General features: G+C 40.2%; 1 protein-coding gene across 2 annotated transcripts in view; it reads right to left on the bottom strand.

Annotated features, from left to right (window-relative positions):
- Positions 1 to 18,083, bottom strand: part of EPHA6 (EPH receptor A6) — an 883,820-nt gene that overhangs the window by 651 nt on the left and 865,086 nt on the right. For both annotated transcript variants that reach the window (XM_066348030.1, XM_066348031.1), the window contains 2 exons: positions 13,911 to 14,104; positions 588 to 737 (listed from right to left, as the gene is read on the bottom strand). In XM_066348030.1, coding sequence (XP_066204127.1) covers positions 588 to 737; positions 13,911 to 14,104 — 344 coding nt within the window. The remainder of the gene's footprint in view (positions 1 to 587; positions 738 to 13,910; positions 14,105 to 18,083) is intronic.

Raw genomic sequence — 18,083 nt, 5'->3', positions numbered from 1 at the left:
CATTGTATTATATTGAACCATATGAAATTGCCATTACTGTTTTAAAACAATAGCAATTTTATATGGCTCAACCTACTAGTTTTAGTATCTAATCTTTTAAGCACATCTTGCACACTTTTATTGCACCCAGCAAAGGATACTCTTTGAGAGAGTGGGAAATGCCTGGCCTAATAATATAGAGGAGGAACTCTGAAATACATGATGATATTGTATTATTACAATTATTATATTTGATGAAGCAGTAGGAATCGACTATACAAGATTAGCATATGTAAGAAATGATTTGCCAAGATAAAATTATGTTGATGTAAAGTCTGTGATGTGAACAAGCATGATATGCATTTGGTAAATCATTATAAAATTTTAAATAGCTATTTGAATTAAATATATTCTTTTAAGGAATAGTAGTAAAAATGCAATGTCCAACTTCCACTAGAACGAGTCTGAAATGGTGGGGAAAGATGTGGAAATGCCACAGTAGCTTTAGAAAAAAATAGCTTAACCATGGTGTCCCTTAATACAGTATTTGCATTTATAATCTCCTGGGTGGAACATCTAAATCCAACAATAAAACTGATACCACTTACTCAATGCTCATTCTTGAAATCAGGTCAAATGTTGTAAACCCTGACGCCACGAAGTTACTCTTATATTGCCCCATTTTTATAGAGTCCAGCCAGTCACCCACTGTGACAGACAAAGGGTATTCAGGAACTTCACCAGGGGACTCTGGCATTCTACAAGGAAAAAAACAAAACAAAGCCAAACAAAAAAAGATGGATACCATTTAAAGCCAGACAAAGCAAGAAACACCCAACTCTCTTTCTTCCTTTTATAATACTCATATCTGATGTTCCCATCATCTATTTTTTTAAACTCTCTAATTTCCATCATATTCTAATCAACCACTTTTATCTGTTCAGTTTTATTTATCAATTATTTTGTATTTTTCTGCTTTTTGTCGCTACTGGGTCTTATACTTGATATATCATGAGAAAACTCACATTTTTTTCTAACTTGTCTTTACTTTTTCTCTTGCATAAAATTGTGGTTTCATATTTGAGGAATACCTACAAGTAGAGAACCAGTCATAAGCTGTTCCCTCTTATCCTCTCTGATTTGTAACTGAATCCAGAAAGCCCTTTTGCTCTTTTCACATTTGCTATGGTAGTCCCTTCTGTTTTTTATGGTAGAATCATCAATCAAGCCTCCATTTATTTGTTCTCATTCAACAATAATTCATTATTTATTAAAAAGTAATTTCTGCTGTCAACTACGTGAATAAAACTTATATACATCCAAGCATAGAATAATATATCCCAAAGCACAGATATTAATAAGGCATGAAAGAAAACAAAATCAATGCAAGGTTGAGTTAATAAGAAAACGGAATCCAGCATTGCTGGGTTTTAAAGTAAGTGATCCAGAAATCTGTCTTTTTGTTTCTCAGATCTGATGCAAAGTGCATTCCAAGGAGGGATAGTTTTGTAGTTTTAGTATAAAAATAATGTGAAGGTATTATTTTGGAAAATCCAGGGGATATGTGGCAGACAGAATAGAATGGAATTTACTTTAGAAATTGTAATACAAACAACTCAAAATTAGGTATTTAAGTCATTCTGGCAATAAACCTTATTATTCTCCTTACTGAATAACATGAAAATTAATGTTAACAATATTCTGTATGGTTTAAAAATTACTTTTTATTAAAAATGATTTTATAGTAATAAGCATGTTATTTGCCTTTTAGAGTAATACATATATAATTTTTAAAATTATTAGGTCTAGAGTCTATATTACATAGTAAAACAGTAACAATTTAAAATAATTGCTATTTGAGTCAACTCAGTATTTTTTTCTTATTTTCTTTTTATTATAATATATATTTTTTATTTAGTGAGAGGAGGGGAGGCAGAGACAGACTCTTGCAGGCGCTCTAAGCAGGATCCACCTGGCAAGCCCACTAGGGGGCGATGCTCTGCCCAGCCGTGTCCCTTGCTCTGTTGCAACCAGAGCCATTTTCTAGCACCTGAGGTGGAGGCCATGGAGTCATCCTCAGCGCCTGGGGCCAACTTGCTCTAATTGAGGCATGGCTGCAGGAGGGGAGGAGAAGAGGGGGGCAGAGAGAGAGAGAGAGAGAGAGAGAGAGAGAGAGAGAGAAGCGAGAGGAGGAGGGATGGAGAAGCACATGGTTGCTTCCCTGTGTGCCCTGACCAGGAATCAAACCCAGGACATCCACATGCTGGGCCAATGCTCTACTGCTGAACCAACTGGCCAGGGCTAGTATTTTCTAAATAATAAAAATTTTTCACATTTGAAGCAAAACACTGAATTATTTTTATTAGAATACTGAAGGTTAATCCAAAATTTTTTTACTTTGCTTTTTATTATTTATAAAGTTAAAGAATGAAAGACTCTATAGAGACTTAACCAGAGCCATAATTTTTAACATTCACATTTGGAATATTTCATTATGTTTTTACCATTTCATATTTGAACTATTTCAGCTTTAACTAGAACTGATACTTTATGAGCATATGTGATTAAACCACACAAAATAAGAATACCTCTATTGTGAACAGAATGGCATATGTCTGTAATGTAACCCTGGTATTATTCTGTTAAAAATTATAGGCGTGGGACTTAGGTGCTAAGGCCAGTGCATAAGGTAAAAATTGAAAGAGAATTTCTAACAATCAAAATTACCCTTAAAAATTTTTTTAAACTACCCTTAAATGACCAGTGCCTGGGTCTCTGGGAGTACAAAAGCCAATGATGTTATGTATAGCCATACAAGTTGTACATGATCGACTCCTAAAGACTCTCAAAGGTGCCCCTTTTAATTGCTCGGGATGGAGTCCCTACTAAAGGCTTAGAATTCATTTCTGTGGTTTTTCATTGATTGCTATATTGACTTCCTTTTTCCTAAATTGTGGTCTAGTTGAAGGTGGGAATAGAGGAAAGAGAGATAATTGGCTAATCCAGGGTCTTTTGCTCTTTATCTATAATTGAAATTTACATAAACTAAATGTGTGTATCTTGTGACTACACAGTAGTCCATATTGAGTCTGGTTACTCTTAAGAGTGACTTGTGTCCTGCCTTGCCCATCTGGCTTAGTAGTAGAACATTGGCCTGGCATGTGGAAGTCCCAGGTTCGATTCCTGGCCAGGGCACACAGGAGAAGTGCCCATTGGCTTCTCCACCCTTCCCCCTCTGCTTTCTCTTTCTCTGTCTCTTCCCCTCCCATAGCCAAGGCTCCATTGGAGCAAAGTTGGCCTGAGCACTGAGGATGGCTCCATGGCCTCCACCTCAGATGCTAGAATGGCTCTGGTTGTAATGGAGCAACGTCCCAGATGGGCAGAGCATCGCCCCCTTGTGGGCATGCCTGGTGGATCTCGGCCCAGCATGCATGCAGGAATCGGTTTCCCTGCTTCTCATTTCAGAAAAATACAAAACAAAACAAAAACAAACAAACAAAAACCCAAGAGTGACTTGTGTCCTTTTTACCACTTCTCAAATCTGCTATCATATTTCCTATTTTAGATGCTAAGCTACATTCTCCTCACCTGTGCTATAAATTGCAATATTATTTGATTGTGGGCAGTTTTATTCTAAATATCAGAATGACGCATATTTGACCCTAAACAAAGATTAGTCATGTCCAAAGGTTGGAAAACTGTTATAGCAACCACCAGTAAATATTTTAATTGTTATTATATTTGTTCATTTCCTAGAGGTGTTTATATTCATAAGTATTATCAGATAAATACAAATTCATATATCAATACAAAATAATAAATGTTTCTATGGAAAACAGAGTTAAACAGCATTTCTTTTTGTATTTTTTCTGAAGTTAGAAGCAAGAAGGCAGTCAGACAGACTTCCGCATGTGCCCAAATGGGATCCACCCAGCATGCCCACCAGGGGGTGATGCTTTGCCCATATGAGGTGTTGCTCCGTTGCAACTGGAGCCATTCTAGTGCCTGAGGCGGAGGCCATGGAGCCATCCTCAGTGCCCGGGCCAACTTTGCTCCAATGGAGCCTTGGCTGTGAGAGGAGGAGAGATAGAGAGGAAGGAGAGGGGGAAGGGTGGAGAAGCAGATGGGCACGTCTCCTGTGTGCCCTGGCCGGGGATCGAACCTGGGACTTCCACACACCGGGCTGATGCTCTACCACTGAGCCAACTGGCCAGGGCTAAACAGCATTTTTAATTGTAGCATTTCTCAGTCTTCACTATTCAAATGTCCAGTGTGACTATATAGGAGGATTTAGAATAGCTTCTTCATTGCTTTCCTAAATTATCTGACCAGTTTCTATGGAACATACTTTAGGAAATACTGCTGTAGTAATCTCACTAAGTTTAAATGTCATAATGTCTAGGATCTGGTTATTATTTACTAACATAAATAAAACCACACATTTAGAAAACCTAATGTCCTATTTAAAAAATATCTGGCGCTCATATCTTTTAATTACTTGTCCAAGAAATTTGTTGAAATTGAACAAAATTGAAAGAGTGTATTTTGGTGACTTTCCTTTCATACTCCGATTCCATTCTTGATGCACAGGCAGTCAGGTGACTTGCACAAGATAAGGCTGGGCTTCACCTATTTCATGTAATTTGTGAGTTGAAATGTAATTTGCTAATTTTGTGTCCTTACTATAGAAAGGTCATGGAAGGATATTCTGTATACTAAATGACTGAAATGGCCTATTTCTCTGCTGAGAAGCAGAATGTTTCAATATCATAATCCCCTTTCTCTCCACACGTCTTTAGTAACCTAGTTACTCTTTGGCCTTTATACAACTGCTTTGGCAGTTGATTTAGCAAGGTCAGGGACCCTCTCATTGTTCACAAACACTGTGCAATAACCCTTCTTTCAGCTTATCTTATAACAGAGTTGAAAAATGCTGCCTGTTTTCTGACTTTGAGGGTTGGGTACCATCACCCTCACATGAATTCTCTGGAATACTGCCTAATAAACAATAAATGCCCTTTCTTATCAACCATGTACAATGATAAATTCAGTCTGCTATTTGCTGAGTACTTAGAAATCTCTGCTCTCTTGTGATTAGTGGGAGCTGCCCACCTGAGAAATGTCATTCCAGCAAAACGTACAGCTCACATTCTAAAAAGCACATATTATAGAACAGAAGGTCAAGGGTCTACTACTTTCCTTCAGAAAAATGAGGAGGGGGTAGCATTAGGAAATCCCAAGTATAAATTATGATCAATTTAGATTAGTGAAAAGGCTGGAGTAGAGCTAGAATAGGTCATGATACAGTTTAAGGTCCAAGAAATATATATTTTCAATAAATCTAAATATATAAAAAAATAGGACTGATACAGCCAAGAAGTTTTTATTCTAATGAGTCCTTTCAGTTGACAATAGTTGTAGCCTTTTGATCCAGAACATTCTTAGATAGCTCATCACTAGGTATTAGAACTGCCGTTAAAAAACAAGAAGGTCTTTCAGACACAACTGGGACAGACCTATCAGTACAGAGAAGAAACTGATGGTTGCTCAAGGGCAGGGAGGTCGGGGGGGTGGGTGGCTGATCAAGGTGAAGGGGTTCAGAACCACACACCAGCCGTTACAAGAGAGTCCTGGAGATGTGAAGTACAGCACGGGGGATACAGTCAGTAATACTGGAATAATTATCTGGGGTTCCAGGTGGGTCCTTGAAATATCGGGGGACCCCTTTGTGAATTAGGTCCATGTCCATCCACTATGCTGTCCACCTGAAACTAATACCAAATAATATTGAATGTAAACTGTTATTGAAAAATAAAATAAAAAAAAAGCAAAGTTTTTATCCTCAAAAATTTTTCATGTTTTATATCCATCATGTAAATATGACAGTAATAAATCTGGTAAAACTGATTCAAGAAAGTAGTGTTTGAGAAGCACCACTGCAAGGTAAGACCTTGTTTTAATAGAAAACCATTACATACTTAGAAGCTTTTCTTCCCTTACTACTACAACATAACCTCTTTCTTCCTAGCGCTTAAATCTGTCTATGGGTAGCAGAACTGTACAGACAAGGCCTGTTCTATTCTATATTCCCTTTATTTCAAATATTTGTAAATATTTTGCATGTTTCAACAGTCTTCATAGCTACTATTCAAGTGAGTAATAATTATTAATTCCCTAAAATTAGACTTTTAGGTTGCTAACATTTTTTTTTTATTATTATAGATGATTAAACAGGGTTAAAGCATGTATTTTTTTTTTTTTTTTTTTTGCTTCAGTTGAATTACTTCTTTGGGGAATACCTATAAGAAAAAAAAATTAAGAGTAGGTTAAAAGTCCCTGATGGCAGGAGCCAAAGCTCACGTCTTTCGATTTTCTTTAGGCCTTACCACATGCTGCAAGTATTACAAAAATTCATTGAATAATTGATGACTTGGACTTGATTATTCTTTACAGAAAAGTCTGGTCCATGACAGAATGGCTGATTCATATTGAATAATCTATTTTTATTTCATTCCATTAAGTGGAAGAATCAGTGCCTATTGATGCAATGGTCAGTCTATTAAAAAAATATGCTGTTTACTTAATGTAGTCCTTGTTTTGTGACAATGTTTGCTCATCTCTGTCTGTGTAGGTTTCAGAGTGGAGGAAGAGGCAGTGAGAGGTGGTTATACGACCTCGCACCACAAAATCAGCATTAATCCTTTCCAATATCAATGCTTTTACATGGATTTCTCTTCTCATGACTCAGGAGCTGCACTTCATACTATTTAGTTAACCCATAAAATAATGTCTGAATTACTACCTACCTAAACTTTGAAGGCAGAATTTATTTAATCGGATAAAAACTATTGATCTTTCTACAATTAGGCCTAAACAGTCAACTTAAACACAAGTTGAATTAATGAAAGAATTTTTATATTCTTTAAAAATGTTAAAGTGTAATTTTACTCAAAATGCTATAAAATCCACAGAACCACATGACTATTTCATGCTATGGGCAATATCTTTTTGTTTCAACCAACCTAACTCTCCACAGTGTAAAATTGGAAGCATGAATTACTTTTTGTCATCCTTGTATTTTCAGAAAGTCTTCAGGATTTTTTTACTGATACGATTATTTAATTCTCATAATAAGCTTGGAAATTAGTGGAAAGTATGAAGGAATAAAAGTCAAAGCAAAGTTTAAAATTATAGATATGTTTGAACATTAGGAGGGACAGATGCAGAATAGAATAAATACTGTTTAAAAAGCTCACATAATTCTGAATACCAGTGCACGGTCCCTATAGCTAGAGTAATAGATGATTGAACCTCAAGGAAAAGCCTGTTTGTGTGAAGAAATAACACAGAGACAGAAACAGACTTCATATCATGCCAACTATAATTCATTAGCAGTGGTGTCAAAATGTGGTCTGGAGAAGAATACTGAGGTAGCATTTGGGCTCAGTGGGAGAGTGTTGTGATGATTAGTAATGTCCACCATAACAAGGGAAACAGCAAAGCATATATTTACCAGCACTGGAAAAAATCAATCTACAAAAATGCCTGAGGATGTAATTCTGGAACTATGTTGCTGCCACAGTTTCCTCATTTCTCTGTTTTGCTGTAGTTTCTACTTTCTTTTTTTTCAAGTAATGTTCTTCAAGTAGCTGAGCATTACAGGAGTGTACTGGCAGGATAGGATATATGGACTATTAATTTACTACTTATTCCTATGAATGAGGGCATATTCTCTATCTACATCTTTGTAGTTGTAGTGGAATATAAAACAATAGGCTGTGGCCCACTATAAATTCTTTTTAGGGGATTTTAGTATAATATCCCATCTATGCAGGCTGATTAGTCCAGAGAAAAATCTCTCTGAAAATGTAGAAATGTACCCGCTTTTTTATAATCATTTTTTTTTTCCTGAAGTTGGAAACGGGGAGGCAGTCAGACAGACTCCCACATGCGCCCGACCGGGATCCACCCGGCATGCCCACCAGGGGGCGATGCTCTGCCCATCTGGGGCGTTGCTCTATTGCAACCAGGGCCATTCTAGTGCCTGAGACAGAGGCCACAGAGCCATCCTCAGTGCCCGGGCCAACTTTGCTCCAATGGAGCCTTGGCTGCAGGAAGGAAAGAGAGAGACAGAGGGGAAGGAGAGGGGGGGGGGTGGAGAAGCAGATGGGCGCTTCTCCTGTGTGCCCTGGCTGGGAATCGAACCTGGGACTCCTGCACGCCAGGCCGACGCTCTACCACTGAGCCAACCGGCCAGGGCTTATAATCACATTTTTGAAACAGGGCTGCACTGGGGAAAATCTTGGCATTTTGTGTGATCGCATCCTGCGTGGCAGAAAGAACAAGGGCTTGGCAGTCAGTGCACCTTGTTCGAAGTCCTGATCTACTACTAATCCTAGGCTGTGTCACTTTGGGAAAGTTAGCCTCTCTAAGTCTTCATTTCCTTATCTGAGGGATGGAAATAATAGCGAGGAATAAATGACTTAACAGCTGAAAGTGCCTAGTACAATGCCTGGTGTATACCAGGTTCTAAAAATTACAGTAAAAGTATTTTTATTGATAACGTGTATAAGATTTTATATCTAATACTAATACTATACTATATAGTATTAGTATTAGATTAGTATTAGTAATACTGTAGTCTTACTAATTACTAATTACTACAATATTAGTCTTAGTATTAACATTAGTATTATTATCTTGTGCCAACAGTTCATATAAATTGAACTTAGATTTTTCTACTGGGTAGAAGTTTCACACTTCCTGATGAGCTTTGCTAATCCCTCAATTCTACAGTGGGTTTTGTTCTACAGCTAGTTATTTCTGTCATAAAAACATCATTAAAAGTGTTTGTTATAGAAGTCTAACAAAACAAGGTCACCATGAGTTGGTATATAGATATATCAATTTAGCAAGTGCTAATTATGTACAACTTAGTCAGCATTGAGCAAGATCTTTTCAAAATGAGTGGAAAAATTTATATCAAATTGTTTAAAGTTATTGCCCTCTGGAGATAGCATTAAAGGTGTTTATTAACTGGATGGAAGGAGATAGTACCATTTGATTTTATAATGTTAACTCATAGTTCTTTAAAGCAGAGGTGCTGAATTAAGATACGGTACTCGTTTGGAATTTTTCCCTACCTTCATGATTAACGTATTACTGAAAGCCAAGTGCAAAAGTTCAACTAGATTTAAATATACTAAGAACAGTGGTGGTTCCAGTTCCTAAAAGCTAAAATATAAAATCTTGTAGGTAGTGAGAATATTCCTAAGTGCCATGGCCTGAATAGAACATGATCTTTGGGACAGGTGGTCATCAAAGACTGGGCCATCTGGTCAACTGCTGCCTATCCCTGGATCACACCTTTTTTAGCTGATGTTGTCAAGGAGGCTATAATCTGGAAAATTCTTTGACAGTGACATTCTAGGGATCTGGATTAGAGATTGTAGGACAGTTATTTATTTATTTAGACAGAGACAGGTGAGAGAGACAGAGAGAGGGACAGATAGGGACAGACAGGAAGGGAGAGAGATGAGAAGCATCAATTCTCTGTTGTGGCATCTTAGTTGTTCATTGATTGCTTTCTCATATGTGCCTTGATGGAGGTTGGGGGGGCTATAGCAGATGAGTGACTCCTTGCTCATGCCAGTGACCTTGGGCTCAAGCCAGTAACCATGGGGTCATGTCTATGATCCCATGCTCAAGCCAGCAACCCTGCACTCAAGCTGGCGACCTTGGGGTTTTGAACCTGGGTCCTCTGCATCCCAGTCTGACGCTCTACCCACTGCACCACCGCTGGATCAGGCAGGATAGTTATTTTCTTTATTACACTGCAGCACTGTCCAAAAGGGCATCGGTTAGCTGACATCAACATAGCGCACTCAGTAGGCTGCAGCGTGTGGAAGAAGAAGGGTTGGGGTTGAGGAGGCTGGAGAATGAACATGTGCATCAATGTGGGTGGGGCTGGGAAAGTCGGGCTGGGTGAATGAACAGCCATATAGTCATCAATCCACTTCGTGCTATTAAACGACTGGGCCCTAGAGGTAGCCCTGAACTCTACGGGGGTACGCTTGACTTGAGGCTGAGAGTAACTACCAACCTGATCATGACGGTCAGGGGAGAGGGAGCGAGAGGTATTGCAAATGCCATGGCCAGGGCAACTGCTCCCCGTTGCCATTCTTCATGGCCTTGGCCTCAAGCTGGGCCTCTTCTCCCAGGGGCTAAGCACCATGCCATGGCTACAAATAATGCTTTGAAAGGAGGTTCTAGGGCATCACTGTAGAATAAATTAATTTGAAATTTGAAATTCACACTTATAAAAGGATAGACTGCCTGTATTATTAAGGTACTTCTGCAAAATTATTTTTTACAATTAACTGATTTAAGGTTGTACTTATAATAGCACTATGTTCACTTATATGTCCCCATCTCTTCTTGAGTAGGAGAGAAAGCAAGAAGGTTGGGGACCACGCAGAGCTCTGGCTGCTCCCCTGGGAGTGTGTCAGGCACAAGAATAGCAGCATTATTTGGAGAGGCTGCACCAGATACAGCAAGCCTTCTCTGACTGGCATCACTTCCACTGGGTGTTCTGTCTTTTGAAGGGAAGTATTACAGGTACAAAGTGATGAAAATTTCAATATGTTAGTATAAAATTGCCAAGCTGTGAGTTTCCCAGACTTCATCATCCCCCTTTGTTGCCTTCACTTCTTCCCCACTTACTACTCTGACAAGAGAAGGATAAAAGCTTTTCCGGTGATTTCTTGTGCAAAAGCGATTAGGTGGAATAAAAGCCACGGGGACCTGGTGGATGAGAGGCCTGCCTCAACGTAAAAGTGGGAGGGAACCCTGGGAGTTTGGGGAGAGTAGAGAAAAGGCAAGTGCAGGTGAGTGTAACTAGAGTCACTGCGGGCTGTACACTTAGACAGACTCCTCGTCCTGTCCTCTGAGAGCTATATGGGAGGAAAGACTGAAATTCTACACTGTCACTTCTCCTGAATCCCGTATCACTCTGGGACAAACGGCTGGGCTTTGAGGGACGGAGGGGCAGTTTAACACTTTTATAAGCAGAAAACAGACCAGGCATTCTTTAGCTGACATTGCTATCCTGTAATCTACCATGCCTCTTCTCCCTGAATAGTCTCAGTGCTTTAGGACGAGGGACAGGGTGAGTGGACAGCGTCGGGGGTGCGGGGCTCCGCAGCGGGATCCATGCAGGCTTCTGTGACAATAAGAATGCTGATGAAGGTTGAGGCACAAGTATGTTTAAAACTTGCATTCCTTCTGTTTCTGAAAGGTGTATCAAGGGCAAAAGCAGTAGCGCTCAGGTCCTTATCAGAAACAAAGACAACAAATCAGTAACAAAAACTTCCATTTGGTCTTCCAGAAATTAGATCTGAGGATGGAATCAAACCGCCGAATGTGTGTAACGCACCGGACTTCGGGCCCCCGGGAGGCGGTGCCCCACGGGGACTGCGGTTCTGGGCCTGAGTGCGGATAACTGCACCCCCCATGAACCCACAAACCTCTGGGCCTCGGACACGAGCCCGCGTCTTGACTGTACTTCTGGGTCGTCTTTGACTTTTGGCATTTTTCTCATCACAGATTCCTCATCAGTGCTTTACGAATGTGATGAACAGTCACCGTCTTGAAAACGCAGGGAAGACCTTGTTTCACCTGCTCTTCTTCGCAGAGAAGGCTCTTACCTGCCTGCTCGTCCTGCCACAGAACAGTCAGCTCGCTGAGGGGCCCCGGCTGGGGGTCCACTAACCCCGTCCCGTGACAAGGAGCCCCAAGTAAACGATCTCAGTGTACAGGTGCTAATGATCTCTTTCATTAACGCAGGCTCGCTCCCGGAGCCCGTCCTACTAGCTCCTTCTCTTCAAGGTTAAAGCATGGCTGACTCTTTAATAGAATACAGGAAGACAGACGTCGATTTCTCTCTCACGACTTCTCTCTCTCTGTAGAGACAGGTTTCTTTAAAAACAATCCCAGAGGTGGTACTTTGTATGGCTCTTCTCTCGGACCTCCTCCTCACTTTTCCTCCCCTGCAATTTCTCTTCCACAACGTTATTGAAAATGTTCCCGCAAAGAAACGCCCATGAATACCTGAGCACCTTGTCGCTAGATTCAATGGCTGTACTTCACTTCTTCTCTTCCCGAGGCTTTGTGGCGCCTCGGATATCACACTCCTGGAATCTCTCCCTTTTCAGCTTCTCTGATACTTCTCCTTCCCTATTCTCATCGTTACCTGCCTGGCTCCTGCAGTTTACTTCTTAAATCTTGGTGTTTGAGAGGGCTGCATTCTTTTCCCCTGTTGATCTGCATTCTCTATATTCCGCCGGGGTTATCTTCACTACCCTTCAAGCTTCACTACCGCCCAGATGCCGCTGCTCTTCAAACCTGTGCTGCTTACGGGACTCGTCACCTCCTGCCCCACAGGCATCTACAGAGCAGCCCGCTCTCATTTCTATTCCAGACGCTTGTCCTCTCTTCTCTCCCACAGTGCTAACACCCTCCTCCAGCTTGGCTAAGAAAGAAACTTAACAAATACCCGTGATTCTTTTCTCTCCTCCTCCCTCCAGATATTCTATCAATGACCAAGAAACATGTGTTCGCCTTGGCCTAATCACAAATCCACTTTACAATCTCCTGACCCCAAGCTTATTCCCATTTTATAAGTCAGGTCCTGATTTTGTCCAGCTTCTATTGCCACAAATATAGATACATAATTGTCTCTGTTTTCAGTCTCCTTGTTTTTCACGCCCGGTCGACATCTCCTCTGGAGTGATCTTTCAGAAATGCAAACGTAATCATGCCCTTCTCTTGCTTTAAAAGACCTCAATGGCTGCCAGGGCTTTTATGATAAAATCCAGAGGGCCTTCCATCCTCCCTCCTCCTCTCCCAACCCTTAACAACTTCCTGTGTTGACTGCTTTAGGGGAGATGGGCTAGAGTAATAGTTTCATCTCTGGCTATTTCATGCCTGGCTTCACTTGACTAAGGCTGCCAGTGATTTAGAGGTGAACTCTTCCGTGCTCTGCTGTGCGTCGAGGCGTTGCAAGCAGTCCTTGAAGAGTCTGTGGTCTCATTGTCACTAAAATCCCACACGGACTTGAACCTGTGACCTCCAGTTAAATATCTGTGTGTCCTGTAGGCCATTGCCAGAGTCAGGAAAGTGAGCTTTGAAAATGCTTTGGTTATTTTTTCAGCCCAATCAGGCCTAAATAAATATTTTCAACTTAATAATAATTTAAATGTGATAATTTCAGATATGGGTGATAGTATTTTTTTCTTCTATTCTCCTCGTTCTTATAATCACGTTTTACAAAGAGATGAGTAGAAAGCAACTCTACTAGCTTTTGTAAAACAGTGCCGAATGCCTTCATTTTCTTGTCACCTGTCTTTCCCTGGTTTTAGGAATGGAAAGTAACAACCGCTGGGTGTGATCCTATCAACAGGAAACATCCTTGCTCCTGACTGGTTCACAGATTGCCTGTCCTGCTTGCCATTTTAAATCGAGCGACAGAACACACCTCAAAGGACAAGGAAATGAAAGGGGTTGCAGGCAGGCACATATTCTACCTATAAAGGTAGGGAAGAATCAGTCAACAAAGGGTATGCACTGAGCAGAGACACACACAGAGGAAAAGTATAAAGAAATTCAGAAAGATTAGGTACGGAGAAAAGAAAAGGGGAACCTGTTTTCTTGTGAAAAAAACAAACAAACAAACCAACCAACCAATAATCTAAAATGGTAATAAATTGCTTTTTTGGTTGTTAAATAAAATATAGAGTAGACACAATTTTCTAAAAGGTTGACAACTAGGTGGTTATCAAGGCAAACTTTCTCCTCTTTGTTACTGTTGTTTATAGCCTGAAAGAAATGATGATGGTCAAGGGTGGGGGGAAAAACAACTTGATGCATCTTACACAAGGATGTCCTCCACCAGGGTGTGAAGGGCACCGGGATTGCGAATAAGTTTGTCAAGGAAGCTGACAATGTCAGTAAATTTTGGCCTGTGATTTCTCTCCTTCTGCCAGCAGTGGAGCATCAGCTGGTGTAGAGATGCTGGACAGCCCATGGGAGCCGGAAGTCTGTAACCTTCTTCAATAGACAGAATGACCTAGATGCAAGCACACATAGGTTAGTCTCTTACTTTTGCAGACAAGTCATACACGTGCTACGTTATAATTCCTTTTATACAGGAAGTAGAAGCCAAAGTATCGGTAAGTGTGAAAACGACTTGTAAATCCAAGTGGTCCAGACGAGGATAAATACAAAAGGTGCAAACAACAATTGCAAATATCACCACATCTTCTGATTCCTCAGAGAGGAAAATACGTATTTTAAACATGTGGTATACAGAATGGAGGTTAAGTTTCCTCACAAGGTTGAGAAATATTTTCTCGTCTGCTGATTAGCTGGAACATCTCAAAACCCAATGAGGACATCAGAAAGTCAGCATAAGATGGATGCATTTAGTGCAAACCACGTTTGACATACGTTTTAAGTAAAATGTACATCTGCTGAAGCACTGGGTTCCTGAATAATTTCTTACCCTTTTCTGATAAGTCTGTGTATCTTTTTTCTAGTTATCAATTCTTTTCTTCTTCATTACCTATTGATTTTCTCTTCACTTGCTTCCGGTTTTCCTTTAGTCTGATATGTGATTTTAAGTCCTCTCAGAACTTCTAAGAGCATTTAACCTTTGAAATGTTATTAATAACTAACTTAAGGCCACAAAGCAGCAGGACGATTCAGCCTGAGTGTGCCCTGGGCCAGCACTCTCTAACAGAACTTTCTGTGATGACAGAAATGTCCTCTCTGTGCAGCACACTGACAGCTGGTCACATGTGGCTATGGGGCACTTGAAATGTGGCTACTAGGACTAAGAAACTGATTTTTTAGTTTTAGTTTGTTCTAATTAAAATTTAAGGCCCTGGCCGGTTGGCTCAGTGGTAGAGCGTCGGTCTGGCGTGCAGGAGTCCCGGGTTCGATTCCCAGCCAGGGCACACAGGAGAAGCGCTCATCTGCTTCTCCACCCCTCCCCCTCTCCTTCCTCTCTGTCTCTCTCTTCCCCTCCCGCAGCCAAGGCTCCATTGGAGCAAAAGATGGCCTGGGTGCTGAAGATGGCTCTGTGACCTCTGCCTCAGGCTCTAGAATGGCTCTGGATGCAACAGAGCGACACCCCAGAGGGGCAGAGCATCGCCCCCTGGTGGGCATGCCGGGTGGATCCCGGTCGGGCGCATGCGGGAGTCTGTCTGACTGCCTCCCCGTTTCCAGCTTCGGAAAAATGAAAAAAAAAAAATTAAATAGGTACAAGTGGTTAGTAGCCACTCCATGGCACAGCGCAGCTCTAGAGAAAGAACTTTTTATAAAAAGCCAAAGTTGAGAGCAACATGATAAGTTTTAGAAATCATGCTCAAGATAAGGCAAGATACTTATCTGTTTAATAGATGACCCACTGGGGAATTTCTTACCAATGTGATAAAATTAACTCTGAACTTATGAAAATAACTTTTTCACAAAGTCTTCAAAGGTATTCATATGAGCCTTAATTCTTATATCATCTCTTAGAGAAAACCAAAGAAAAGTATTTATTTTTTCCATTTTTGAAGTGCGAAACTGAGGAAAAGACAAATATTTAGAGACAAGCACAATTTAACCTCACTCCTGCCCTCTGTTAGCCAGTAACAAAACTATTTTAAAAATGTAAGTGTTAATGTTGCTAACAGAACATCGTTTACTGTAGCACCATCTATAAGTGTTCTACAGTAAAAACAACACACACACCTTATTTTAATTTCTTCTAAAATTGACACTATGTGACAGGACTCTGAAATTCCATAATTTATGCTAGAATCAGTTTAGAAAAAGAAGCAGTAAAATGCCTCCAGGAACCTCTTAACTGCTAAACTTTAGTTTTTCCTTCCTTTCCTTTCCCTTCCCTTCCCTTCCCTTCCCTTCCCTTCCCTTCCCTTCCCTTCCCTTCCCTTCCCTTCCCTTCCCTTCCCTTCCCCTTCCTTCCTTCCTTCCTTCCTTCCTTCCTTCCTTCCTTCCTTCCTTCCTTCCTTCCTTCCTTCCTTCCTTCCTTCCTTCCTTCCTTCCTTCCTCCTTTCCTTTCCTTTCCTTTCCTTTCCTTTCCTTTCCTTTCCTTTCCTTTCCTTTCCTTTCCTTTCCTTTCCTTTCCTTTCCTTTCTTTTCCTTTTCCCTCCCTCCCTCCCTCCCTCCCCCTCCTTTCTTTCTTCTTTCTTTCTTTCTTTCTTTTCTTTCTTTCTTTCTTTCTTTCTTTCTTTCTTTCTTTCTTTCTTTCTTTCTTTCTTTCTTTCTTTCTTTCTTTCTTTCTTTCTTTCTTTCCTAATAAGGAATTTCTCATAATCCCATCAGTGTCTTTGTGACCAAAACACTTCTGTTTGGATACTACCAATTTTTCTATTCATTTTCTATTCCGTTATTATTGAACAGGATTTTTTCTTTTCTTTTTTTTTTTTTTATAATTTTTTATTGATTGATTTTAGTGAGAGAGGAAGGGAGAGAGAGAACAAGGAGGAGGAGGAAGAAGAGAAGGAGGAGGAGAGGGATCGGAACATCATGTGTCCTGACCAGAGATCAAGCTGGCAACCTCTGTGCCTCTGGATGACACTAACCAACTGGACATCCAGCCAAGGCGGGGTTTTTTCTGGCTTTCTGACTCCTTTTGCTATCAGCTAGGTTTGGTTGATAAGACATTCTGTAACACATTTTAGTACAACAGGATATGTGTAAAAATGCTTGTAATACATCAAAACTACCGTGGGCAGTTTTGAAAAGTACTAAGAAAAATAGGATAGAATTCCATTATAGAAAGACTTTCAAATCTCACTCTGTGAGGGCTCTCTAGTCAATTTACCACAGTTACCTACTTATAAATGCTTGGAATAAAATCGATGACAAGTGAGGTTATATTCTGAGAAAAAAAATTAGCTGCCTTTCCTGAGTATTTATCATGTGCTAGGTGCTCCTGCATGTTTTTCTTCACTTACTGCTTAAAATAACTCAATACGGTAGTTATTACCATCCCCATTCTTAAACAGAAAAGTTCTGAGGTAGAGTGTAAGAAAATTGCCTAAATTCACACAGTATAGGTGCCTTTTAGTTTTCACGATATAACATCTTGCTCTGCAATTTTATATCAACTTACCCAATTTTAGCAGTGACTACCACGCTATCTTTTGTGACAGCATCTGCTGATTAGATTTCAGTGTTTTTATTTGGATCTTTTTCTAAAAATTGAATCTATTGGGGTGACACTAGTTAACATAATTATACTGGTTTCAGGCGGCCAATTCTACAACACATCTGTGTATACCATATTGTGTGTTCACCCCTGTAGGTCAAATAAATTTGCAAATATAATGTTTATGTTTGCTTGCTTGTAGTCTGCAATGGGTCTGGGAGATAGGCTGTAAGCTGGCAAGGTCCTTACAGCCTAAGGCAGTGGTTCTCAAAGTGTATGCCAGGGCACACTGATGTGCCCTAGAAGATTTCCAGGTGCACCCTATGGTATTCCAAAGAAATATGTGCCTGTTGGGGACCAAAAAATCAACAGAGTTTTTGGAGTTTAGATTTTTGGAGGACAGAGGTGTGGGTAATTGGCTATAAGCTGACAGTCTGCCCAACCCCCACCTCACTTGCCTGATTAGGTTGCAGAAGGCTGTTAAACTGTGGTGCTGGATTGTTTATGCTACCCCCCATGTTCCCTGGAAAGACTGGAGGCAAGTTTCTTCTATTCTTTGTGTAAAGTTAAGATTTGCTAATGGCCCACTTTGCCATATAAATAAAGCAAGATGTGGTTTTTGGGCATGCTTTGTTCTTGCCAGCAGCAATTACAGGGCCCTCCCGACCCTGTATTTTCTTAATACCGCATATTTTCTTAATTCCGCACTGTTCCCACTCAGGACCTGAAATTACTAGCTGTGCTGGTTTGCGGCATGTGCCCAGATATAAAAATAAATATAGTTACTTTATTATACCATTTCATTATGGAAATACCACTCTTTTTGTTAACCATCATTATCATATTTATTATTAATACATCATTATATTATTTTTAGATAAATACA

This window comes from Saccopteryx leptura, chromosome 8 (genome assembly GCF_036850995.1).
Source record: "Saccopteryx leptura isolate mSacLep1 chromosome 8, mSacLep1_pri_phased_curated, whole genome shotgun sequence".
Classification (NCBI taxonomy): Eukaryota; Metazoa; Chordata; class Mammalia; order Chiroptera; family Emballonuridae; genus Saccopteryx; species Saccopteryx leptura.
This window is presented reverse-complemented; position numbering and strand designations above follow the sequence as displayed.